The 27,989-nt window shown below is 36.7% G+C and overlaps 1 protein-coding gene across 1 annotated transcript in view; it reads left to right on the top strand.

Annotated features, from left to right (window-relative positions):
- Positions 1–2,278: 2,278 nt before the first annotated feature.
- Asz1 (ankyrin repeat, SAM and basic leucine zipper domain containing 1) overlaps positions 2,279–27,989 on the top strand; it is a 44,473-nt gene continuing 18,762 nt past the window's right edge. The window contains exons 1-4 of the mRNA XM_005363759.2: positions 2,279–2,392; positions 2,791–2,890; positions 7,083–7,205; positions 8,899–9,010. Of these exons, the coding sequence (XP_005363816.1) occupies positions 2,279–2,392; positions 2,791–2,890; positions 7,083–7,205; positions 8,899–9,010 (449 nt within the window). The remainder of the gene's footprint in view (positions 2,393–2,790; positions 2,891–7,082; positions 7,206–8,898; positions 9,011–27,989) is intronic.

Below are 27,989 nucleotides of genomic sequence, written 5' to 3'. Positions count from 1 at the left end.
AAAAAAAAAAAAAAAAAAAAACAGAAAACACTCCAGGAAACTCCAGCTTCAGGCCCAGGCCTCTGTTTTTGTACAACTGGTATATGATACAATCTAGGGGTCCTGATCAGGTTTGTCTTTTCTGCTAGGTAAAGAATTAAAAGGTAGGAAAAACCTAAAACCTGAAGTATGATAGATAGCTGCAGAGAAATCTCAAGCACCTCAAACAGAACCAGCAGTTAAAGAAAGGCATTTACTGGAGGTGAGAAAACATACAAAGGCAGCAGACACAGAACAAAGACCCTCTGCCAAGTGGGAGTGGGGTGAAAACCCTGTCTATCCTGGGGAGGGGGGTTGCTTGAGGCTTTAAATCCTTTGAAAACTTTTCCTCCCCTAATTCAGTGTTGGTCAGTTTGTAGAAAACTAGGGTAGTTGATTAGCCCAGAACTGTGGTGGGACATGTCTTCATCCAGTTTTGAACTCCTTCGTGACCATGCAAAAGCAGAAGATCTGCTGATAGAAAACAAAAGCTTTTGTGTCAAGTTAGAAGGGTGAGGAAGAAGTTGGATATCATGGAACTTTGCCACTTGTATTACCTAGCCTTGGCCCCTCTCCCTATGTTTGCCTACTAGGGAGTTTAGCTAACACCTAGTCTCTCACCTATGTTTTATGTGTAGCATATTTTTGTCCTTGTGTACAGGTTGAACCACTATCCCTGAAAAAATACCTACAGGTAAATTTTACTTTCCTCTTCTATTGACAAAGGCTCTATGTTGAGACCATAACTTCATTTAACCCTCATACCAACTCTTTTGTGGATACTAAGGCATATCAAATTTTTGGGAAAGGTAAGTGGAGCAATGGGAGAAAGGATGCACAACTATGGCTAATGATTCTATCACTCAAGAATCCAATAGATTTGGTTCCAGAAATCAAGCACACTTACTTTTTTACTTTGAGGAAACCTAATATTCAACAGTCTTACTTTGTTGTATCCCCTTTTTTTCTCTCTCTCTCTCTCCCTCCCTCCCTCCCTCACTCCCTTCCTCTCCTTTTTCCTCTCCCTCTCCTTCTCCCTCTCCCCCTCCCTCTCTCCTACTCTCCTAACTAAAATATTGCCCCCATCAGGTACCATGGTTTGTCTTTAATGCTGTCTCCTCTAAAGCCTAGTTTGGGACTATAGCTGACCATGATGGCATGTGACATAGAGTGAGTATTCTAAAGACCAAGGTAGGGGAATCCAGAATTTACAGCAAGCCTAGGCTACATGGTGAGACAATCTTCTCACACACACACACACACACACACCAACTGTATCTGGCTATACTCAATGATCCGTGATATTTACCGAATTAATACATTGAGCTAGACTAGTGTTCCCTCCAATCCAAACTAGCCTACTTAAAAATACCTCTGAAATGATTTCTTACATTAAAAAAAAAATCCTTCAAGGAAAAAAAAATACTGAAAAAGAATAGAACACGGCTACTTTGCTTTTAAGTCATTCAGATGAATACTTTTTAACCATTTTCCCCCCTGTTGTGGCAAAGATAATAGATATGTCACCAACATTTATTCAATGTGAAGTAGAAAAGTGGGTCTAACCTTCGGCTGTTTTCCCTTGAAGTCGTTTGCTCTCCGGCTATCTGAACCACTGTGTTCTCCCAAGGTTTTGGATCTGCTACTTCCCCCACATTCTCCTCTCACGATTGACGGAAGCATTTTTCTGCTGCAGCATCTATGAGTCACTAGGGGAATGTTTTGAGGTTTTTTTTTTTTTTTCTAGCTCTAAGCAGAGATCTTTGATCACAAGAAAGACAAAGAATGGAAGTAGGGGTGTTTCTCTCTCTTCTGACGGCTTCGGGGAAGTCTGCGGTACTGGCTCACGGCATACTCCAGCAAACAGGGGTCCGTCTTACAAGGTACTCATGTCTTCCAGGAGTCCGTCTCACCCCGCAATCTGTTCTGAGGCGGTTTGGCAGGAGTCCGCCAACAGTATGGGGAGAGAAGCTCAGTCGCGCATGGCTCCCGCCACAAGCGCAAGCATTCTTTGATGCCATAATCACGCATCTTCTTTTTTTTTTTTTTCCTAACAAAACGAAGTACCACGCAGTGGCGGAGCGAGGTTGCGGATCTTCGTAAGGCATGAGGCCACCAGCTTCAGGTGTGAAAGGCCAGTTCCCTCCCAGCACGTTTCCGGTGGGCGGAGGAAGCGGCCTGCGCAGCGCAGCTTCGCGCGTGCGTCAGAGGTCCCGCGCTTGCGCAGGGCCGCCTTCCTGCTCTGGAGCAGCTTGGGGCCATGGCGGCGGCGGCGGCGGGCACGCTGAGGGGTTTGGCAGTGGCTGGCGGAGGCGAGAGCAGCGATAGTGAGGATGACGGCTGGGATATTGGGTATCTGGACCGGTCGTCTCAGGTAGTGGAAGAGACGCCGCCTCGACGGCCCCTAATTTGGGTCTCCCCTGCCTTTTGAAAGAGAGGCCCAGACCCACGACCCCCTTGTTTTCCTCATGCCCACCCAGATCCCTTTCTCCCAGGATTTTGAATTGCGCGTGTTTCGGGTTACTAAGCAAACTGGCAAAGTGTTCCCGTGTTTGTCAACTGCTGCTTTCTTCAGTGGTACCCTTTAGGCCTCAGCGCTTTGCTTGGATTTGGCTCGTCGTTGCCTGTTCCCTTTAAATCCATTTTAGACATGGACTCTTCACGCATTTTATTTGCCCGCCAAAGCGAAACAACCCTATGTACTTCGTTCTTTCCTGATGCAATGGGAATGAAAATGTACATAACGAGAATTTTAACTTCCTGCTCTTTTAGAAATTGAAGAGGATGTTACCAGTTGAAGATAAGAACGAAACTTTTAAGAAAGCGCTGACCACTGGCGACATTTCCTTAGTGAAGGAACTCCTAGACTCTGGTGAGAGCCAAGAAATATTATCAAGCAAACAGAGTTGTCTAAGTTCACTAGACTGCCTTATTTTTAATGTTTGTGCTGTTTTCCTAATGAGTGTTAGTGTATCCAATTGTATTATTGGTGCCTTAGTTGACTTTTTCTCTACCTGACCTATTTTCTTCAACTCTTCTCTTATTTGGAACATGCTGCCAATTACTTTCTATTGGTTCTTGCACCTTCTTTAAGAGACAAGTTCTGACTAATCCAACCCCACCTTGATTGTCTTTTTTAACTATTTACTTGGCTTTCATATGCTTCTTAAGATCTCTTTCAAGTTCTGTTTCCATCTGTGTTTTGTTACATTTTGGTGGATATTGCCTGAGTTCAATATCAGAATGAATATCTGCATCCGTATTTCTTCTAGTTTCATGGCCTATTCAGTCTGATCCCTTGGGGAGGTCACTTAAGCATTCAGGGCATCAGTTTCTTTATGTAAAGTATAATTTTATCCTGGGTCCCATAATGCTTTCTGATAGCGTAAGTAAAACTTACTTTAAAATTACTTCCACATGAAAATTAAGTTGTTGACTCTAATGGTTGAAATTATGCAAGGATTAACAACTGTTAAACAGCTATAAGATACAAAATACACACACACAGCATGAGAAGTCATGAACAGCAAGTGTTTTTCTTCTTTGCTAGAGACAATATATCATTTACTGAAAGTACATTATTGGGAAACAAGATCATGTGTTGATTACTGTCCATGACACTTGATGGCTCTGTAATATTAAATCAGCTGTCAGAGTTTTGAAAGCTCCAGTTTCCCCATTTTTAAAAGGATCTCGACATTCTACCCAAGGTTATTGGAAATAAAATAAGTCAATATGTAAATAGCAGATTAGAATACATAGCTTTCATGTTACTGTTAGCTTAAGAGTTATAAACAATATATAAATCTGTTTTTGTAACAGATGAGGAAGTTCTGTCTTACTTGTGAACAAACACTGGACCTTGTTACTCACTTGGAGTTCAATAAGGAATAAAGAGGTCTGGATATATAATATGAATGTATGGATAGTGAGCATAGTAATAATGGGGTAGGATAGGCAGAAGTTTTAGAGAAGAGAATTTGTCCTCAGAATAGCAGGACAGGTGTTGTTGAAGTTGATAGAACATGATGGATCAGGATTTAATATGATTGGTGGCAAGTTGGGGCTTTTCAGCCTCTTGAAAAGAGCCTGAGTCTATGTAAGTATTTGGTTAGCCATTTGAAATTTTTCTTTAATTACAAAACCATTTAAAACTCATTTTAAAAAGCCAATAATAAATGTATAAGGAGAAAGGTATTTTTCTATTGCTTCTACAAAATAAGTATTTGAGTTGATAATCAGTAAGAATTTTTATTCCAAAAGTCAACATTTACTTTTCTTTTGTTATACTTTTCTTTCTATCTTTGATACCACGGTTTTGGTAACAACTGCCAAAGAAAAGAATAATAACTAAAAGAAAATAATGATTGTAAGTCTGAACTCATTTTCTGATTATTGCAGTGGTTTAGAGGGGAGGAAATGTTAGCAAGAACAAATTCAAGCCCCCCCCATAAAGTTTGTCATTTCCCCAATAATTACCATATACATTATGACAATTTATCTAAGACAATTGGAGATTTTACTTCTATAGTCTTCAGTGACTTATTGCTTCAACATGAGAGAAAAAAAAATGAGCCCCTCAGAGCATTTCCTCAGTGATGACTTTTATCTTTCTAAGTAGAATGCTGTAACTAAGGACCATAAAAATCTGTGAATTATAAAATATTAAAGCCAGTACTGTTGGCCATACAATTTTCTTTGAAATAGAAAAACATTCTCTTTTCTTTTCTGAAATTGACAGGTACTTAATTGTTAATTATTATTATTATTACTAATTTTAATTTTATATGTATGAATGTTTTTCCTGAATATATGTCAGTAAACCGTGTGTGTGCCTGGTGCTAGGAAATGGTATTGGATCCATTGGAACTGGAGTTATAGACAGCTATGAGTCACCACATGGGTGATGAGATGAGATTCCAAGTTCTCTGGAAAAGCACACTTAACACTGAGCCATTCCTCCAGCCTTTCCACCATGCAAGTGTCAATAAAAAATTATCCTTTACTCTCAATCTCCTTAAAGGAATAGGTTTATATTAATTTAATGGGTTGGGTTCATTGCCTTACTGTATTTTTATCCTTGTTACACACACAGCTTCTATACTCCTTAATCCTAGGTTAGTTCAACCTTTTTTGTTTGCATGTGTCACATTGCTAAGCCAGTATTATTGAGGAAATTCTTATTATTAATTCAAGGGATTTGTAGCATTAATGATTTGTAGATTTTACCATTGTCCTTTCTTGCCAGTTATTACCTGTCTCTGTCACATTCTAAATATGATTTACTATATAATGTGTGTGGGTGTTTTATCTACATGTTTGTATAGCACATTCTGCCATAGAGGCCAGAAAAGGGCATAGATATCATGGAACCTGAGTTAAATATGGTTATGAGCCGCCATGTGGGTGGTGGGAATCGAACAAGGTCCTCCTTATCCCTCTCTCCAGCCCTGTCTCTACTAAATAGTGACGAATTTAGACTTTATTTTATATTCAAGGCCTGACATTTTCATACCTCTCATTATTCTGGTTCTCTCCTTGTTATTCATTTTTCTAAAGTAAAACTTGATATTAATATGTTGCTTGTTCTTTTAATCAAACTTCCTCAAAGTAACTTAAATTTGTATGATGCTATCTTTCAATTTCCTTTTGTTTTCTGTCCTATTCCTTTCTCTTGCCTGTTCTTGGTTTTGTTGTTGTCCTATATACTTCCAGCTTCCTATTGGTCTTGTTGCCTCCTGTCCCGTTCTCAACACTAGTATGTTGTGTTTATAAGATAGATATAATATAATAGTATTGATCCTTGGATTACACATTGAAGTCTGCATTTCTCAACAGAACTTTAGTGATCCAATCCTAACTTTAAGTCTTGCTTTATCAATTTACCCATGGGTTTTGTGTTGGCAAGAAGTTAAGGATGTCTTGAGGATGTACATGGTATTTGCAGCCATAGAGATGTATGATGCTGCTCAAATCTTCCTCAATACCACACTGAAAAAGGTAGCATGGAAATCCCTATCATATTGTAGATACTGTATTTATAATGTAGTAAACATTGTTCGAATCGGGTCTCATAAAGCATGGTGCCACTGTAAAACTGAAGGTAGGAAATTTTAGTAATACCAATACAAGAATTTTTTGTTTTTTTTAATTTATTTTTTTTATTTTATTTATTTATTTATTTATTGAGGATTTCTGCCTCCTCCCCGCCACCGCCTCCCATTTCCCTCCCCCTCCCCCGATCAAGTCCCTCTCCCTCATCAGCTTGAAGATCCATCAGGGTTCCCTGACCTGTGGGAAGTCCAAGGACCGCCCACCTCCATCCAGGTTTAGTAAGTTGAGCATCCAAACTGCCTATGCTCCCCCAAAGCCAGTACGTGCAGTAGGATCAAAAACCCATTGCCATTGTTCTTGAGTTCTCAGTAGTCCTCATTGTCCGCTATGTTCAGCAAGTCCGGTTTTATTTTGAAGCCTTTCTTATAAAGAAATGTTCTTCCATAATAAATTACATACGTCCATATAAGTTTACATCTACTAAAGTAACAGTGAAGGGTTTTATTTAGATTGTGGGCCTTTGAAAATTTTGGTTTTTTGGGGCGGGATGAAAGATGACTCATATTAAGAGCATTTGCTGCTCTTGCAGAAGACTGAGATTTGGTTCTGTACATCACTAAGGTGGCTGACAACAGTGTGTAACCCCATCCCAGTTTTTGGAGTACTGATGCCCTCTTCTGGCTTCTGTGGAAACTACACACCAGTGGTGCATATATATTCATTCAGGCCAAGGTTCATATGTATACAATTTAAAAATCAGTCTTGTCGGACTGGAGAGATGACTCAGCAATTAAGAGCACTGGCTGTTCTCCCAGAGGACTTGGGTTCAATTCCTAACATCCACATGGCAGCTAACAACTGCCTATACTCCAGCTCAAAGTAATCTGACATCCTCATACAGATATGAATGCAGACAAAACACAATTCACATATAGATGGGAGGGAGGTAGGTAATAAACAGACAGACAGACAGACAGATCATTAAAACAAATTTGTCTCTACATCGACAGGCATTAATGTGGATTCCAGCTTCCGGTATGGATGGACCCCTCTTATGTATGCATCTAGTGTGGCCAATGTAGAGATGGTTCGCTTCCTTTTGGACAGAGGTGCTAATGCAAGCTTTGATAAGGGTAAGATGCTTGAGAAAATTTCACTTTGCTTTGTATTGTGACTCTTTGATTTTCATGCAAGAGTTAGACTAAATGAGAAATTAAAGTATTTAAGCAAAAAATCTACTAGTTATATTTTATAAAAAAATAGGAAAATTCAAATGTAAAGCATACATTTTCAAAACTATCTCTCAAAGAAGATAGGTTAACAACCTATTTTTGTTATCCTAATAACAGTTATATTTTTATGTACTTTTAAATAATATGCTAGATGATTTTGGTTGTTTTTAAATAAAAGCACACTGAAAGGAATATCAAAAGGCTGGTAATTTTTTTGAAAAATTACTTAAATTTTTTTATATGCTTGAAAATTGAATTATATTAAAGCTGTCTCATAGTTTATTAAAGCTATGTTTTCTTGTTATTCAACAACTTCCTTTTAGTGCCGGGAGTCCATTCTGAAGAGCAAGAGTGTATATGTAAATCCAGTTTGCTACATTATAGCAGTAATTACATTGTATTAAGATGTTTCTAATAGACATTTGAATTCATCTCATATTTTAGGTATAAGTTATGTTTCAGGATTAATTTTCACATTTTTGATCTACATGAGCTGCTTACAAAACTATTTCTACAGTCTATATATTTTAAAGAAATTTCTCTCTTGGTTGCATTCTTGCTGAGGTTTCGCTTTTCATTATGTCATTTGAAAACATCATTCAATGAAAGCCATATTTAAGAAGGAGAGTTTCAAAAATATATAGAATAATCTGTTCAAAAAACATGGTTTTCCTTTTTATCAGAGAAGTACTTTTGGTTGTAAGGCATTTTGTATTTTTACAATATGTACACATAAATTTCTCTGTATCTACAATAACCCCATTCAGTAGGGAGTCCAGTTATTAATTTCTTCTTAATTTATTAATTGGTTCTAGCAAAATATTAAGGCATCCTCATAGTGACATATAAATGATAATACTGGATCAGGTATAATTACGGCTTGTCTGTATTGAGTCATTAATGTAAAGAATGGCTGTGATGTCCTATTTTGTTTCTAGTATTTGAAAAGGGGTTTTGTTGTGGTGTTGTTATTTGTCTTTAATCATTCTTGATCTCCACCACTTTTAGAAAACAGGATGAATTCATAGAGTAGAAATGACTATTTAAAAAAAAAAAAACTGATGGATGCGGGACCAGCAAGATGGCATAGCAGACAAAGGCACTTGCTGCCAAGCCATGCTTGATTATGTAAATTTCATCTCTGAAAACATGATGGAAGGAGAGAACCAGTTTCCAGAAATTGTCTTCTGACCTCTTCATCGGTGCAGTTTACAAACAAATCAAGGATTGTCAAAAGTGAAGTAAAACCAGAGACTGTTGTTATTTTCTAATCACAAATTCAGCAAAGTAGTTTTTTTTTTAATTTTTAAATTAAAACTTCACATGCAGGCTATGTGGATATACAAATTCATTGTGCCTAACCACTTTCTACTCTCTTAAAGAGATGGTAATAAGGGAAGAAAGTTAGGATATGAATTGACATACACTTTAGAGATACAAAAGGCCCATTGCTGAGTGGTGAAGTCTGACTGGAGTGCTAGAGATGGGAAGAGGTTGGGAATTTTAGAGTACAGTAAATGCTTAGTATGGTAAAGAAGGCATTTAGAGACACTTCCTAATGCGTGAGGATTTCTTTGCTTTTCTTCTCATATAGACAAGTTAACCATCTTGATAACTGCATGCTCTGCTCGTGGCTCAGAGGAGCATGTCTTGAAGTGTGTAGAGTTGCTACTTTCACGAAATGCAGATCCAAATGTTGCTTGTAGGTAAGAATCTAATTCTTTGATGAAAACATACTTTATCAGCCTGTTATATTTGATAAAATGAGTTCTTAAAAATCAATAGCATTGTTTACTTGGCCCAATAGTGAATAAAAATGCATCATAAAGTCATAATTTCTTTATTAAAATTATTAAAATGAGATAACATGAAGTTAAAACTCTGGCTTTTAAATTTTAAAGGACTAAGCATTTGTAACTACATGGAAAGAGCACTGTAAACCTATTTCCTGTGAATCATAGCCTTAGAAGAGCATGGTGGTTGAACAATAGTATAGTAATAAAGTTTCTCAAGTTTTTTCTGCATGTAAAAATTAAGAATTTGGTTCTGGCAAGATGTCTCAGTATTTAGAAGACGTATATACTGCTGTTGCAGAGGATTTATGGTCAGTTCCCAGAAACCACATTGTCTGGCTCACAACTACCTGAATCTGTAACTATAGGGAATCCAACATCATCTTCTGAACTTTTTTTTTTAATTTAATTTTTTTGTTTTTTTGTTTTGTTTTTTTGAGACAGGGTTTCTCTGTGTAGCTTTGGTGCCTGCTCTGGAACTAGCTCTTGTAGACCAGGCTCTCCTCAAACTCAAAGAGATCCTCCTGCCTCTGCCTCCCAAGTGCTGGGATTAAAGATGTGCACCACCACCACCACCAAGCTCTCTTCTGGATTCTTTAGACACTTACACTGACATGCACTAACTAAAAATAATAACAAAATAAGTACTTTTTAAAAGAATTAGCAGTTTTATTAATAGAAATACTGAGAAAATACACTGTAAGCAATTTTTCTCTATCCCAACTGCCAACTACTAAGTAATCACACCAAGACTTCTTAATTAACCCATTTCTACCACTCTACCTATTGCCTCGTGGCTCGTGGCTTTATGTGCCCTCCAACATGTCTTGCTCCCTCCGCATCTCCTGGTGACCCTGTGCTTCTCCTTCCCAGTGTCTGTCCTTTGTGCCCCTAAAATCCTGACTAGTTATTGGCCATTCACCTTTTTTTTTAAACCTATCCATATGACAAATATTTGCAATGTACACAAAGATCATTCCATAACATCCCTTTTTGTTTAAGTAAAAAGGAAAGGTTTCTCACATAATAAAACTATAAACAATACAAACAGCTATCAGGTAAAAGCTATATTTACAATGTCCAATCCATTTTTTTTGACATATTTGGAGAAAATACTGCATTATTTATTCTATCCTGATGAGTCCAAAGCTCTGTACCTTATTTACATTTTATTATAACTAAGGAAAATTGTAACTATAACTATCTGGTATTCATCTCTATCAAAGACCCCAGTAGGATATAATATTACCTGAGTAAACAGTAAATACAGTACAAGTCACTTACAAAGCTAACAGTAATGACAGAAACGACTAACTGCTTGGAAAATCACCCAAACTTCCTCTGCAACATTGGGCCATCCATCTTTGGCTTGCAGGCCTAGAATATCTGACAGACTTTTCTGTGAAGCACGAGTTTTTGAAGGAGATTCCTACCCATTCATGGCAGTTTGGCAGTCACTTCTCTTTGTGTTCTATTGGTTCAGTTTGGACAGCATATTTTCAGCAGTCAAGGCAAGAGCAGTTTCTTAACCAAATGACTAGCTTTCGCCACAAAGAAGCAAATTCCATGTGGATGTTCTTTGATGCCAATTATCCATTTTGGAAGTAGATTGGTACTGCCAGGAGCAGACATATCTCACCAGGAGCAGATGTATCTCAGTCATAAAAAGCCTTATGTCATATCTGCTGCAGGAGCTCCTTCTGCTCCTTCAGCCAATAGACTTTAAGATACACTTGGGCGTGGTCTCTCTGGCTTGAAAAAGCACTTTCTCTCTTGCTTCTGACTCCACTTCCGGTTACCAGACTCTCTTCTTGGCTGTTGTCTAAGACAGTTATCTGTAAGTTTTTCCCTTTAAATTAATAACCCTTTTATTAATCATAATTCCAAACTGGTGTGGGATTGTTTTGTGACTTACCCCTTTAATATTCTATAGGTCCTTAAAATGATTGAAGACCATCATCTATCTAAATATGTATGTGTGATCTTGAAAACATACCTAACATGCCTATAAGTTTGACAGTTATAGATGACTATTAAGCTGTATTTATTATCCTAAATAGCTTTCAAAGACTTAAACGTTATATAACCTTTTTAAATGAGCTTCATAGGTACAATGCATTAAAGAAGAATAGTAACATATATACAATATAACAAAAATAACCTTAAATTTGTATCAGTATACAAAAATCCATACCAATGCAAAATATTTGAAATTAGTGATTATTTAAAAGTAGACTCAATAATCCACCGCTTAGCTCATCATTTTTATACTATATTCCACTTTTTTCCTTCAGAGACAGATCCTTGAATCTAACTCCTTTGTTTAGCTCTTTCCCTAACCATGACCAACAACAACTTGTAACCAACCCCCCTAAATGATGACAAACATCTGAAACTCATTCAATGATCAAAAGCTATCCATTTCACCTTACCTTAGGCATGTGGGCATTATATTCTCTAGACTACTTCATGTTGTCTGGGGACACTGGAATCTTTAGAAGACCCTGGAAAAATTGTGATAATGGTCAAGTTCAAGGAGAATTAGTATTATTTGTTGTCCAGGCTCTGTGTACTAGGAAATGCAAGGCTTATCTGAAATCCAGGTTAGAGCAGTCTGTGAAGCTGGACCATCTCAGCCTTAAAGCTGTTCTGGATGCAGAACTCTGAGGAAACTGCAGCAGAGGCACAGGCACTCTGAGAGTCTGAATCACCTGGGCCACTCATTTTTATTGGTGTCCAGTCCCCTTGCTCCGAAAACACATAACTTTCAAAGGTAACATACGTATCTACATTAATACAAGTATGAAATGTGCAGTGTGCACAGGTCAGTTAAAGGTGGTTTTCTGCTTTATGTTTGAGCAGGTAAGCGCATCTGTCAACTTTATAATACATTTGTACTGTATAATCAAATTGTAATGTAAGTTTCTCTCTAACCAAGCTATATGAAAAGATGGTATGTAATAATAACTCATGAGGACTCTGTAGCCAACAAGATTTATCATGGGTCATCTCAGAGCTGTTTCCATGTCAAAGGATCAGCTTAAACATTACCTGTCCTGTAGTCTTTTTTTTTTTTTTTTTGTCTTCTTCCTCCATGTCTTAGCCAAGATATTAGGAGGTTTCCTAGCCAAATCTGATCTTTGTTAATCTGGAAGGAATTTACAGCCTTTTGTTTGCAGAGGAAACCTCTCCCCGAACATAACATGTTATGTGACTTCCATTTTGACGTTAAGGCGTTTTAAAAGCGGAAGAGTACACCATAAAATCAATTTTTTACTGAGTCCAGGAAGCAAGCCTTATTTTAGTCCATTTCCAAAGGTTCAAATTTAAATGACAGCAGCACACTTGGATTCAAATCAACTAATAATTTTTCTCAATTTCAAGGCACAACCAGATCTAAAATATATACTTAAAGAGTTATTATCTAAAGAGAATAAAAATGCTAAAAAAGTAGTATGCTAAATATTATCAGATAGTTTTAATATCCCTTTTTAATCTTTAGTTTTTAGATGAGATTATCTGTATGGCTTTTCAACAATATATCAGGGTTTCTTAACTTTAACACTATTGACATTTTAGGGTTAGTAATTCTTTGTTTAGAGGGGATATCCTATGAATAACAGGATATTTTACCGGCGCATCCTTGACTAACTACTAAATGTAGTGATATTTTTCCAGTGCCATAATCAAAAGTATCTTTGCAGAGTCCCAGTGTGGTATGGAATCCAAAATAGGTCTTGCTTGAGAAATACTCCAAATAGATAAAAATCTTTTTTTTCTTTCAGTACTTTCACAAGATATAATAGGTAATATCCAGGCATGGCAGTCCATGCCTGTTAGTATCCAGGAGTCTGAAGCAGGGGAATTGTAAGTTCAAAGTCAAGCCTATACAACTTACAGAAAGACTGTGTACCGACAGCAAGTAGTGAAAGCTTTGCCTTCTTACTGACTAACTTGGAAGCATCCTAAAGGAGACATCAAAGCAATAAGTATCATGAGTTCTAGTCTAGAGATCATCTTTCAGATACATAGGATAGACCTTAAATGAAATGTCATGTAAAAGGAAAGTAATCTCAGGACACAGGAGAATATAGTGAGATTTGGAGGGAACTGAATACATAAATCATAATTCAAAAAAACTGATGCCTATTTGAATATTGGAAGGTTTAGTTTTATGTATTATATACAAAATATACCAGATATAAATGTAACAGGAATTATTCAAATGTCAGGGAGAAAACAAACACTTACATGAAGGTACTTTTAGTCTGTTGACTTAGGAATTCTTTTGCTCATAAAAAGTATCTAGAGTGATAGAAGAGATCCATAAAGCTTATAAATGACTAATTTTATAAGAGCTAGATGATCACCTAATTGCTAGTTGTCTAGGAAGATTTTCTTTTTAACAAAAATGAGGTCTGTAGTCTTATTTCATGAATAAAAGTAGTAACAAAGCCTTATAGGTCAAGCTGTAACCTAAAATCTGAACTTTCTGTTCTCATGTCTGATGTGGCTTGGGCACATTTACATCCTGCAGAAACAGCCCTAAATACAAAGTCTTTGTAGCTAGATTAGTGGTGTGAAGAAAATGAGGAATTCACTTGTTTGTTAGAAGATTCTTTAGGAGTCTGTAGACTTTTACAATGGAAGTGAGTTCTTTGAATCAAATTACTTTGTCAGTTTTTCTAAAAAAAATGAGAAGAAATAAAAAAGTTAAGAGTAAATGTTAAATTTTCTATTATTTTGTTTGCTAGAAGTCTTTTGGAATGGTACTAATGGATTCCTGTAATAATTTAATTTTTTAAGATTATAGAAAATTAACATGCAGTAAAGAATTTACATTTTAGTGTATAATTGACTGAAGCAGTACACATTTATGTAACCACACTGTAAGCCAGCATTTCTATCCTTCCATAAAGTTTGCTGGAACCCTTTCCTGTTAAATCCCCTTCTTTAGTGGCTATCATGTAGTCCGCAACTGGTTCTGCAACTCTAACCATTTTATTCTAAGCTGTTATGTAAATAGAATTGTATGGTATTTTTGTTGCTTAGTTTCTTTCAGCAAAGAATAAATATCACATTCTTTGATATTTGATATATACATATTGTATATATCAGTTATTTAGTGCTTGATGTTCCTATGAGTATTCTATAATAATTTTTTTATATATATCATGAAATCTTTGTATTCTGGTTGTAGTGATTAAATCATAAATGCCCCATAGTTTTGGGCATTTGAGTACTTGCTTTCCAGTTGGTGGTAAAGGAAGCATGTCACTAGGAGTGGGTATTGAGAGGTTGCAGACTGGTGACATTGCATTTGCTCTCATCAAAACTTGAGACTTCAGCTTTTGCTTTAACTTCCACGATGACTGCTTATTGCCATCCTTCCTTGCCTTGTCAGACTTTATCCTCCTAGAACCATAAGCCAACTTCTATGATTTGCTTAAGCCATGCGTTCTATCACAATAATAGAAAAGAAACTAATAACTGGCAAAAATAGCTGACATAATAAAACATAAAATTGGTTGACTTAAAAATGGAAAGAAAAGGCAATACATATTTTAAATTTCTATAAAGTTATTTGCTAACTTTCAGAGGCAGAATCTAAATCATTTTAAGACTAAGCTTAGGGAGCATGAGTAGTAAGAGAATCGTGATGGAGGTGGTTCTTGTATTTATCTGTTGCTTTTATTGGTTAATTAATAAAGAAAACTGCTTGGCCCTGATAGGACAGAAAATTAGGTAGGCGGAGTAGACAGAACAGAATGCTGGGAGAAAGAAGCCGAGTCAGGCAGTCGCCATGATTCTCCCACTCCAGACAGACGCAGGTTAAGATCTTTCCTGGTAAGCCAGCTCGTGGTGCTACACAGAATATTAGAAATGGGTTAGATCAATATGTAAGAGCTAGCCAACAAGAGGCTGAAACTAATGGGCCAGGCAGTGTTTAAAATAATACAGTTTCCGTGTAATTATTTCGGGGCATAAACTAGCTGTGCGGGGCAGGAAACACAGCCCACCGCCTTTCTTACGACAGAATCGCTGCCAGCATTGCACCTTTCATTACCCTTCCTGCCTAAGTGGGGACAAGCACATTGTGTGGTTCCATGGGGTAGCACTGACTTATCCACACCTATATTTAACCTATTTAGTTGTTTATTAGGAGATCACATTTTGTACTTGTTGTGACTGTTGTTTGCATGGTTTCAGCAAAACCCTTTGTGTGGGTGCTGATCATTACCACCAAGTGTTTGTATGTTTTCAGATTTTCTCTTTAGCCCATTATAGTTCATTGCTGTGTTCTCCTCCCTCCTTCCTTTTTCCCTCCCTCCCTTCTGTCTGGATTAATTTTAGACTGTTTAGAGAAATTACTATTTTATTGTTTGATAAAGTTCAGATTGAATTGTTGGTATGTAGTAAAGGGAACTTTTGTAGGTAGCATGAAATCTCTAGTGTTCATTCTCTGTTGGAAGTCTTTCTACTTTCAGCTGTATTCTAGCCATCAAGGAGAGAAGAAAAAATAGATTGCCTACATAATAAATGTTCAGCATCTGAGAGCATAGACTGTCCCCATAAGAGTTCCTCTTGTTTCGTAGAGCTATGAATTCTAACCTGTTTCCAGAGTCATCAGCCCTTGCATTAGTATGCCTGTTGCTCTGAGTTCGGATGATGTTCTTCACTGACCTGTTCAGGTGACAGCGGAGAAAGCTTTGCAACAGTTCTCTTACAAAGAAGGTTAAAATCTAAACAAATACAGCTTAGTGTTTTTGTAGTGAACCTTGTATTTCTTTCATTAAAAAATGAAAATTTGCCACTTAAAGATAAATATTTAATATCCAGAGCTTTCTTGAGACAGGATTTTGCTATGTAGCCCTGGCTGTCTGGACTTGGCTGTGTAGATCAGGCTAGCCTCAGCTTCATCGTGCCTTTTGAGTGTTGGTATTAAAGATGTGTGTCACCATGCCCAGCTATAGCACAGTTCTTAACTGCTTCAGTATTGCTGCTGCTGAAATTTTGTGTAAGTAAATAGCTACATGTTCAAATCTGAGACTGATAAAATGGCTCAGCAGGTAAAAGTGCATGGCCTGCAAGCCTAATGACCAAAGTTCCAAGAGCCCACATGATGGTGGAAAGGAAGAATGTCCAATCGCCACGCGCTTGTTGTTGGTACAGGTTTATCCACACTCATAACACCCATCATGCACATTCCTTTAGTTTACCAAATCTCATTTTACCTTCATTCTGTTACTAAAATGGTGAGTTGATTTCATTTACTTTTCTGGCTTCTTCTTAAAATTGAAGTGTTACTTTTTATAACTTATTATTCCCTGAGAATATTTCCAACTCTAAGTTAAAACTTCTTCAATGTGGTAAATATGTCATCTAGATTGATCAGTGCCATTATCTAAAATCTTTGTAAGCTTTTTTATGTTGGTAAGATTTCTCATGCCTCTTCTTAATGACCAGGTGTCAGTTACTAGATTTGAAAAATAACTGTGAGAATAATATGAGGCATTCAATCATTTGTCAGTGACATTGTCAGTTCTGGAATCATGTAATCTGAAATTTGGAGATTGAGGTTCCCTTGGACCAGTTTGGAGGTATGAATAGGACAATTTTTTTTTTAACTTGGAAGATACCATCCCTTGAATCTCAGCTTAATTTGTTTCAAGTATGACAGATAAAGCCCTTTACCATGTTTATCCCAGGACTGTTGCCTTAATTCTGATATTCACTGCCATTTTCCCATTGAGTTCTGTGAAGTAGCAAGGGTCCTAGAGGCAAAAGCAATCATAAATGCTAGCTCTCTTACTCGCATTTTGCTCTCTGAATTTCATCTGAGTTTTTCCTTGGTATCTTTGTTTTTAAGAAAATTTAAAAAATCTTAAATACATCTGTTTTGGGTGCCTTCAGAGTTTTTGTCCAAATTATCTATCTAACTTAACCATGTCTACAAGGAGAAATTAGCATCTTCTAATTATAATTTGTTTTTATATTTATGACTGACATAGTGTTTAAACTGTTCATTTTCTGTGTGGATTTCTTTTATAGTTTTTTTTTCAAAGTAACATTAACATTTCATAAGTTTTCCATATTGGTACAAAAAAACTACATGATTCTTTTATCACTTTCTCGATTTTTTTCCTTTTCTTTCTTTGGGATTAATGTCAGCTAACAACTTGAAAGTAATTTTTAAAGTTAATGCTCTAAGACAGAAATCACAATTCTGTTTTTCTTAAATATTGCTGATTTAAATGCTTAGCAGGCAGAGGTTTTCTCCCACTCTGCAGGTTCCTTTCACTATGTTGATGGTTCCCTTTGCTGTGCAGACACGTTATTATTTCCTGTGTCCCATTAGTTAATGCTCTCTGTAATTCCCTGTGCTAGAGGACTTTTGTGCAGAAAGTCTTTGCCTATTCCTGTGTCTTTAAGTATATTTCCTATGCTTTCCCCTAAAAGTTTTAGTGTTTTAACTTTGTAGCATGTGTATCCTCCTCTACCTTTCTGAGTCCTGTGGGTATAACTTCTGTGGCTGGACACAGCCAGGGCTGCTGCCCCACCATCTTATCAGACATGCTGACTTTAAAGGAAACATTTGTCTCAACATTTGCTGCCTCCCAAGCACTGTGTTAATTGCTTTTAAATATGTTGTTTAAAATATGCTTATAAATCAGATGTAAATGAGCTAACATTTTTATTGTTAAAGTAGTAATAAGCCTGATAAAATCCTGTGTAGTTTAATAAGATTTTTGTTTGTATTTAGAATTTGTGAGATTTTCCCCCTAATTTGCTGAAATATTTTCTTTTTTTTTTAAAAAAAAAAAAGGTTTACTTATTTATAGAAGATACTTTTTCTGGCAAAGAATTTTATTAAATTCTGATTTCTCAGCCATGATATAAGTTTTACAAACTTATGTGGCATTTTAACTTCAGTAGATATTTTATTACCATTGATAAATAAGAACACATTACCCAGTGCTCAAGAATTTGACATAATCATTGCATGGTTGTTAACTTGTTGAATATTATTGCCTATTCTAAAAAAGAAGAAGAAGAAGAGGAAACTCTGGGAAGACTTTACCTTTCCCAGAGTGTAAATTTAGTCATAAATGTCACTGGAGCAGCTCGGCAGAGTGCGTATAGTACTGACTTGTAACGAGAGCTTCTAATTTCAGTAACTGTGTGGCATAGCTTGTTGCTGACAGCTCAGGCCAACGCCATAACACTACTCTTCCAGAAGCAGTTTTTAAATTGCTAACTTAGAAATGATCATTAACTTCCTGACGTAGTTCCTCTTCTTTTTAAATATGCAAATTAGTTGACACGTTTTTGTTGTGAATATTTAAATAACAAATAGATCCATGGAGTAAGCACACGTGATTCACTGAGGAAATTCCTTCTGTTCTCTCGTAGATAGTAACTAAATAGTTTAATGAAGATCCAATCCTTCTTAAAACAGAACTGTATTTACATACAAATATATACATGCATGTAGGTTTCTTTCTCACTCAAAAATGAGAGAGGGGTCTTTCTGTCAATACGTTATAACTTTATCTTATTTGAGAACTCTTAACGTATTCGTATTGCTAGTACACTGTCCTATTAAACATTATCATGATGATATCATTAAGTTGCGTGCAATTTAACATTCTTGTATTGTATGGTTAGAAGTAATGTGCCATGAGCCAGATTTCTAAGATTTGAGCTTCCACTTTATTATTTTATAACTCTGTAATTTTATCTTTTCAGCTTTGTTTTTAATAATAAAAGCATCACATCATAGAGGTGTTTTTCTATTTTGAACGGTACCTAGTTAGAGAGAAAGACCCCCTTACAGGATGTACACATTAATTCTGTAAAAAACTTCCAAAGAAGACTGCTTTTAAAGTTCATACATTTAAAATGCATAATAATCCTAAAAAAAAAAAAAACCTATTTGACAGTTGATATTGTAAGCTCTCTGAAAGAACATCCACTTTACATCCTTGGCAATGTACAAATAAGTTGTGTGTCTGTGTGTGTTGTTAGGAATCAATTTTTATTTGTTTCTATTTAAAATAAGAAATATAGCTTTTCTTTTCAATATAAATTATTAAATTAAATAATTGCTAATATTTCTTTTCATTTGGATATTTAGTCCATTATCATTTCATATATATACTATCTACATATGTATTATTAAGGAAATGAACTTTTTTCTAATTTTGATTGAGAATTCAGTTTTTTTTAACATTATTCCATTCCCTACCTTATCAGTTATTTGTTTCTTTCATTGTTCTTTGAGTGGCTATCCTAGAAATTACAATATTGATTCTTTACTTTATTGAAGTCTACCATATATTAATGCTTTTATCAATCCATGGATACCGTTGGATTCTTAGAAGGTTTTTATTCCATTGTCTTTTGTATGTATTGTCATATATTTATATTTACTTGATGCTCATATTTGCTATTATTATTTTAGTATTGCTAGCAATTATGATGTTTTCTTTTAATTTTACCCATATAATTATCTGCTCTGGTGTTCTTCGTTCTGTCCTGTATTTTGTTTCAATCAAAAATCATTTTCCATCTAAAACCTTCTATTAATACATCTATGTCTTAAGGTTTCTATTGCTGTGAAGAGACACCATGACCACAACAACTCTTATAAAGGAAAGCACTTAATTAGGTAGCTTACAACTTCTGAGGTTTAGTCCATTATCATCATGGCAGCATGCAGGCAGTTATGGTGCTAGAAATGGAGCTTAGAGTGGAGAAGCTACATCTTGGGCCCACAGGCAACCGGAAGTAAACTGAGACACTGGGCGTGGCTTGAGCATATATAAAACCTCAGAACCCACCTCCATAGTGACATACTTCCTCCACATTTACTTCAACAAAGCCACAGCTTCTAATGGTACCACTCCCTTTGGGCACCATTTCATTTTCTTTCAAACCACCACAATCTGTTAGAAGTAGAATTTTTTATTTGAAAACATTTTGTTTACAGTTTTAAGTTTTTTAGTGGAGATTAAAATTCTAGGTTAGCAAGTACTTTGTTTTGTAATTTCTTTTGAGATTAGAATATAATTCCATTATTTCCTTCTTGCCTAAGAAAGAGCACACCAATAACAAATGTTCAGCCCTGAAAATATATATGCAATATAATACATACATACAAGTAACATACAACCCTAATTGGATTTATATATTTAGAAATATGTGTGTCTGTACACATACATATATGTAAGTAACAATAACTAATGAAAAACAGGACCATGAATTTGAAAATTAATTTCTTTTAATACTTATGAAAACTTTATGTTGTTGTGCCATCTGCTGTTTCTTCTGAAAAGACTATATATTCTTATTTTTGATTCTTCTGGGATACTTTATTTTTACTCTTTGTTGTTTTAATTTTCTGGTAGTTTTTTAACTGGAATTAAAGAAGTGTACCACCATACTCACCTTTACTGCCTTTTTAAAATAATGCAACAACAAAATTATTTTATTGTATTTTCTTCTTATGTATCAGTTTCTGCACATAATACAGTATCTATATACAGTATTTATGTGTGTACACAAATACACTAACACATTGTCTAGAAGATACAGAATCCATTCTGCAGCTGAGCTCATTATTTCTAATGATTATTCATTGGTTTCTTTGCATGTCTAGGTCTATAATTATAGAAATTGAAAATACTTTTTTGCTTTCTAAAATTTGTGCTTAAATTTTCTTTTTCTGTACTCATAGGCAACATTTCAGATATAAAAATTCCTGATTTGAGAAAATTAGAGTACATATTCTTTTCAGAAATATACAGACTCTGTTTTTATTGCATACTCAGTTGTGTTTAGACCCGAAGTCCAATATTATTAATGTTGCCTTTGTATCTTCTTTGCAAGGCCAAATATTAAAAACATACGTTTGAGATGCTGAAAGCAGTGATTTCTAGACTAATTTCCTGAGCACTCTTTTTAAAATGTATTTATTGTTGTGCATGTATATGATGTCTCTGCATGGGCAGGTACATGCTACAGTATCTGCGTGGAGGTCAGAGGACAACTTTGTGACAGAAGTTCTTTCCTTCCACTTTACTTGTATTCTGGAAATAAACCTTGCACCACACAGCAGCAAGTTCTTTTATGCACTGCTCTATCTCAGCAGCCATACACATTCCTAATATATTTTATAAACCCAAGTCTCCTTATTCCATTTCTAGGTTAACTATTACTTTCCTAGAACTATTTCTTGCTTCTGAGTCATGTTCAACTTCCTTAGCGATCAGGGAAATGCAAATCAAGACGACTTTAAGATACCATCTCACACCTGTCAGAATGGCTAAAATGAAAAACACCAATGATAGCCTTTGCTGGAGAGGTTGTGGAGAAAGGGGTACACTCATCCATTGCTGGTGGGAATGCAAACTTGTGCAACCACTCTGGAAAGCAGTGTGGCGGTTCCTCAGGAAATTCGGGATCAACCTACCCCTGGACCCAGCAATACCACTCTTGGGAATATACCCAAGAGAGGCCCTATCATACAACAAAAGTATATGCTCTACTATGTTCATAGCAGCATTGTTTGTAATAGCCAGAACCTTGTTAAATATTTTTATAATTATTCTTTTGACCTTTTTATCTGGGATTTCATTTGACTTGCTCTCACTTGTGTTCACTACTGTGGAGTTAGTATTTTTAGAGGCATCATACTTCCTTGATTTTTCTTTCATGTTTCTTATATTTATATCTTGGGGTTTGATGCACATCTACGGTTTTTAAATTGATTGAATCTTTGAATCAGTTTTATTCTTTCAGCTGAAGTATATATAATGTTCTAGTGAGACTAGGTATAGCACAGGAGCATAATACAGAAGATAAATCTCCAGCCCATGTGCTCAGGTGTGATCACCTTCTCTACTCTTTAACTTATGTATTAAGTGCAGAGACAACCACAATTCTAGATGAGCACTCTGTGTGAATACTAAACACAGTATTTCATTTCACTGCCTGTTGGAGGGATAAAGGAACAGAATAGTACTGTGTACTGAGATATTATTCACTAAGGGTAGGAGTAGAAGGAAGCAGGTTAAATGAAGGTAGGATTAGTGTTACAGCAACTAAGAAAAAAGTTAAGAGGGTAAAAAGTAGATGGAAAGGGGAAGTTGGTGTCCACAGAATTTAAAGGGTTTGGTAGTCCCACAGAGTTTAAAGATTATTAAACCTTTGGACAATTACAATTTAGAAGATAAAGTTGGAAGGAGAATGAAACGGCATGGGTAGTGAGAGAATAGCAGAGAGCAAACAATAGGCAGATGATCCTAAAATCTTACCGAGTAACGCACAATCTAGAACAAAACCATTAAGCAATATTTATGCACAAGTGAAGTTTACGCAATTAAAAAACTAACATAAAAAGACAAAGTAAAATTAAAAGTACAACAGATTTTAAAACACGACCGCACCAACATTGCTTCCCCTAAGATGGTTTTGAATTACTTTCCTGTGATGTTTCATGTAGAAAACTTTACTGAGAAGAGGGAGGTGCAGTTTGCAATTCTGGCTCAAAAGTATAAAAGAAGATTTGTGTGTGTGCAGTGCCCAGGGGAGTTTAAGCAGATTATCTTTGGATTAGTTCTTATGCTGCCCCCTTATAGAAGCCTTTCCAGGGTGTCCTGCAGGCCACACTTCAGCTGCCATAGCCAAAGCCTCCACTGATTAGTGCCCAACATGTATAGCCATCAGTCCATGCCCCCACAGCTCCGGATTCTAATTATGTAGCACCAGGTGTGTAGGGAAGGGTAGTGTGGAAGTCCTTGGTGATGATTCCTGCAGACCTCATCAGAGTAAGATATAGAAGTATCACTTTTGAACTCCAGGCTTCGTAGCCAGCACTTTGCCTTTCTGCCCATGTGTGTATTCAGACCTTGGGTAGCACATCTACAACTTTCCTTTTTCTGGCTGTTCAAGTGAAGGCAGGGAGCAGCTGAATCCCTTTTCTGGCAGTTCCCAGTAACCAAGACTGGAGAATCTGTTTCAGATTCTTCAGCCTTGAGCCACACAGATTGCATTGGCCGTGCATTTCATTGCTAATGGTGACCAACCCTTAGTCTCTCCAGCTAACTGTTCCTGCCGTGGGGACATGGTACAAGGAGAATAGACAGACTTTCCTGGTATTTCCCACTGACTTCATCAAGCCTCATCACTACTGAGTGCTGGTTCACAGCTCCTCCTTCCTGCTTCCCTGAGGAGCTATAACCTACCACAAGAAATTTGTTCTCAGCTGTTGTGTCAAGCAGGAATGGAAACTATCATTTATTTTTCACCATGTCTCACTGATGGGGCTTCTAAACCACCATCTTACTAGGGAAGTCTCAAGCTACATTGTTCTCCTTGAAATTCTCAGTGCTTTAGTAACACCAAACTCCAAGTTCTGTGAATGGTACTGTGAGAAGACCAGCTGGTACTACTCTCTGCCAGTGCTACCCAGGCATTAAGTGTAGTAATATGATGTTAAACTCTTTGGACTCTTTTAGGGGGCCCGCCACCCAGCTCCCAAATGAATCACAAGGAATCTTATTCTTAGTTATAACCATCTAGCCTTAGCTTGGCTTGTTTCTTGCCCTCTTTCTTTTATTTATATTATCCTGTCTACTCTGGGTTTTTCCCATTCTCTTACTTCTTTAGATCTTGCTCTTACTCTGTGGATTGCTGTTTAGCTGGGTGGCTGACCCCTGATGTCCTCCTACTACAACTCCGAACCCCTTCTCCCAGTTTTCTTTTACTATATTTTCTTTCTCCCTGTCAGCCCCACCTATCCTTTCTCCTGCCTTGCTTTTTGCCATTCTGAGCTTTATTAAAACATCAGGTGTTTAGACAGGCAAAGAATCACAGCTTTTCAGAGTTAAACAAATGCAACAAAAACAAAAGTAGCACACCTTCAAATAATATTCCCAATAATTATGAGCTGCCTCAAAGAAGAACTTGGGAAGAGAATATAGGACTCAGTTCAACACCAGAGGCTTTGTTTTCATGCTCTGGAAGTCTTAGTTTTGCTTCTCTAGCTTCACATGCATTGGATGAACTTTGTCACCATACAAATTTCTGAGGTGGATTACTTACAAAGATAAGAGGGAAGTGTGTGTGCATGTGCGTGGGCTAACATATGCATGTGTGTTTCAGAAATCCTAGTTGTCTCCATTAGTTAAATTTGTATTTTCACTCTGTTTCATAGAATACTAATCACATCTATCTGAAATATAGATATGAAATATAGTTATGAATCTCACACACAGCGCCTTTGAAGCCTCAAAGATGTGGCAAGTCTCAGTTCTGTGAGGGGCTATGTAGTTAATGACAAAGAGATATAGGGATCTCATATGCCAGCTGAAATCTCATCTCAAACTGGAAGCCAGTATCTGCAAACGACCAGACTCAAGATTTGTAACAGTTTCCATGAAGCTTAACAAGATTCCCACAAGATACCCTGGTCATCTTCAAGTACTTTCCCCAGTTAACCTGAGAACCTCTCTCACTATGTCCCACTTCTCAAAGGTTCCACACCTCTTCCTGGAGGTGGGGACCAGCTTACAACACTTGAACATTTAGTGAACACCCAAACTATATCCAAACTAGAACAACCTTCCAACATATTGTAGCCCCCTCAGTATTGATCTGAAACTTCTCTAATCCTGGAAGTGATGTCCAGTTTTTAGCACTTTATCATTGCCCAAACCATGCTAGTTTCATTTTTCTTCCAGCTACACTTGTAAGAAGATTTAAGAAAGAATAATACTTAAATATGCATCAAATATGTATATGAAGATATAGGCAAGCTTTTCTTTGGGCCGCCAGCTCATAAAGTGACACAGACACTTACTATTAACTATGAAAGTTCGGCCTATAGCTTAGCCTTGTCCCAGTAGCTCTTATGACTTAAATTAACCGATTTCTGTTCATCTAGGTGCTGACACATGACTCGTGGCTTCTACCTTTCCTTTTGCATGTTTTGTTCCCTCTGTGTCCAGCTGGAGACAATGCTTGTCTTCTTCCCAGAGTTCTCTCTGCCCAGAAGTTCCTCCTGTTCCTTCTGCTTAGCTATTGGTCATTTAGTTTTTTATTAAACCTGTCACAGTGACACATTTTTACACAGTGTAAAGGATTGTTCCACAGTATAAAGGTAAACCAGTCTTTTAATTTGTAGTACAAAGAAGTGGTTAATTACATCATTGTGACTGAAAATTCCTATGAAGTTGTGTTTTATTGCCCTCTAGTGGAAGTTTTATTGCAATGAAATAACCACAAAGTCAGACTGAATAAAAATTTAAAATGGTTGAGAAAAATTATTTGTTACAAATGCACATAGGCTAGTTCTGCATTTAAACTAGCTGACCTTACTGCTTATACTCTAAACCAGAAGTTGGTGCACTGAGAATGTATTAGAACACAGACATGCTCTTTTATTTATGTATCGTCTGTGCCAGTTTTCATACTATAATAATATAATAAAAGATTTCTGTCCTGCCTAGTCCTACAGGTGTTTAGTCCCAAATAAACACACAGAGGTCTACATTAATTATAAACTGACTGACCTATTAGCTCAGGGTTCTTATAACTCTTATAACCTATTTTAGCCCATAATTCTTGTCTGTGTTAGCCATGTAGCTTGGTACCTTTTTTGGCGAGGCAGTCACATCTTGCTTGCTCTGTGTCTGGCTTCCTTTGTGTCTGGGTGACAACTGCAGACTGACTCTTTCTCTTCCCAGAATTCTCCTGTTCTCATTGTCCTGCCTCTACTTCCTACCTGGTTGCCCTACTTTCTGCCTGACTACTGGCCAATCAGCATTTCATTAGACAAGTACAAGAAACAAATCTTTACAGGGTGAAATCATTGTCCCACAACAGAATGTCACAACTGTGGCACATCCATGTGTGCTCACAAAGATTAAGAGATTTACTCTGTTGTCTTCTATAGGAAAAGTTTGGTGAACTCTGACCTAAGCCATTGAACTTCGTTGCTTCTGGTAAAGCTATTAACCTATTTGTTTTCAGTTTTAAATGGAATAACAAACACTAAGATTCTATTATGTTAAAATTGGTAAGTCCAAAGCAATCAGCTCATAAATTGTTAGACAGAAGTAAAGGGGTGTCATTTTCTAATGCTAATGTGCAAAATTCAGATGATTTCCAATCTATGAATTGTGACTCTGGAGAATGTAATGGTGCCATAGATCCATCCCACTCTTGAGAGCAAACATAAATGTCTAAGATATGTGTAAAAGAAAATTAAAGACTTAAACGAAGACCATATTAAATTATATTTCATGAAATTTTAGAAGATTGAGTATACTTACTTGTTTTCTAAAGGGAGAGCATTTAAAAAGATATTTTATATAATTTATAAAACTAAATAGCCTAATCAAAGGACCTAGGGGATTGTATCCTTTGTGAGTTTTATAGTATGAAATTTATAGTAGAAAATCTGACTGAAATATCAATAATTTGGATGAAAGTACCTTTATGACCTCAACATATAAGCTGAAGCTATGTCTTGATCTTCCACGGCAAATTTAGATATCAAACAACTAAAATCTTTTAATAAAGTTCTATTTAAGCAAAGGGGCTGGAAAAGTCATAACTCTCAAGAAAGAAATGGGACACATGACAATACCTAAAATCTCATTACTCTCAGACAAGGGCAGGACAGGTGACTTGAGTCTTCTGTATTTGAGTACATCATGCTGGTAGATCAGTAAATAAGTGACATAGCCACTAGTTCTTAACATTTAGAGAATACCATTGTCCTAAGATTAAACATGCATAGTAAATTCAGGAAAAGTGACTTAGACTACAGAAAGGAAAACCTGAAGAGGGCCTTATTGCTCTGAGGAATGAAAGAGGGATGTGATGCCACAAAGTAATAATCAGGCTTTTGAAACAAATACAGAAAAGTGTTAAACTGGTCGATTAAAGCAAAATATACCTCCATAATGTCAAACATGTCACTTCTGAGAACAGCTAAGTGGATTAGAAGCAAGATGTGAGGAAACTGTCCAGAATATGACATAATGTAATAGAAATGGAATCTATAAGAAAAGATAAGAACCGTGAAGAACGTTGTCAGTAGTTCAACTGTCTGTCCAGAATATGACATAATGTAATAGAAATGGAATCTATAAGAAAAGATAAGAATCGTGAAGAACGTTGTCAGTAGTTCAACTGTCTGATAAACTTCCAAAAAGCTAAGTTTTGAACTCAGGAAAGACCTGAGTTGTATATGAACACAAGGAAGGTTCCAGGTGAAAATAGAAGGTAGATTTGCTACATTTGAAGCACTAATGGCCTGGAACTGTCATATACTGAAGATACCATTCCTTAATATGAAAAGATTCTTATTTCCATGAAAGAATTTTAATACAAGTAAATGTTGTAGGTGTGGTGGTTAATATTGATTGTCAACCTGGCAGGATCTAGAATTGCCTAGGATCCAAGTATCTTGGCCTGTCTGTGAGTGGGTTTCTGTACCAGGTTAGCTGAGATGGGAGGTCTCCCCTGACTATGTGACACAATTCCATGGGCTGAAGTCCAGGACCGAGGATGTGCTGTACATGTGATGTGACCAGACATGTATGCCTCAGGCACCTGTCACCATGACTTCCCCCATACTTGACTGTGCCCAGGATCTGTGAGCCAGAATACATAGACCCTTCCTTAATGCTCTAGTCAGCTGTTCTGTCACAGCAGTGAGAAGAGTCACCATGTGGCATGTGACTTTTAATTAAGAATTAAAATAGCCTGGTGGTGGTCATGCATGCCTTTAATCCCAGCACTCTGGAGACAGAAGCAGGTGGGTCTCTGTGGGTTTGAGGCCAGGCTGGTCCACTAGAGCTAGTTCCAGGCTCCAAAG

This window comes from Microtus ochrogaster, linkage group LG10 (assembly GCF_000317375.1).
Source record: "Microtus ochrogaster isolate Prairie Vole_2 linkage group LG10, MicOch1.0, whole genome shotgun sequence".
NCBI classification, from domain to species: domain Eukaryota; kingdom Metazoa; phylum Chordata; class Mammalia; order Rodentia; family Cricetidae; genus Microtus; species Microtus ochrogaster.
Note: the sequence above shows the minus strand (reverse complement) of the source record. Positions and strands in the feature narration are given on the sequence as shown.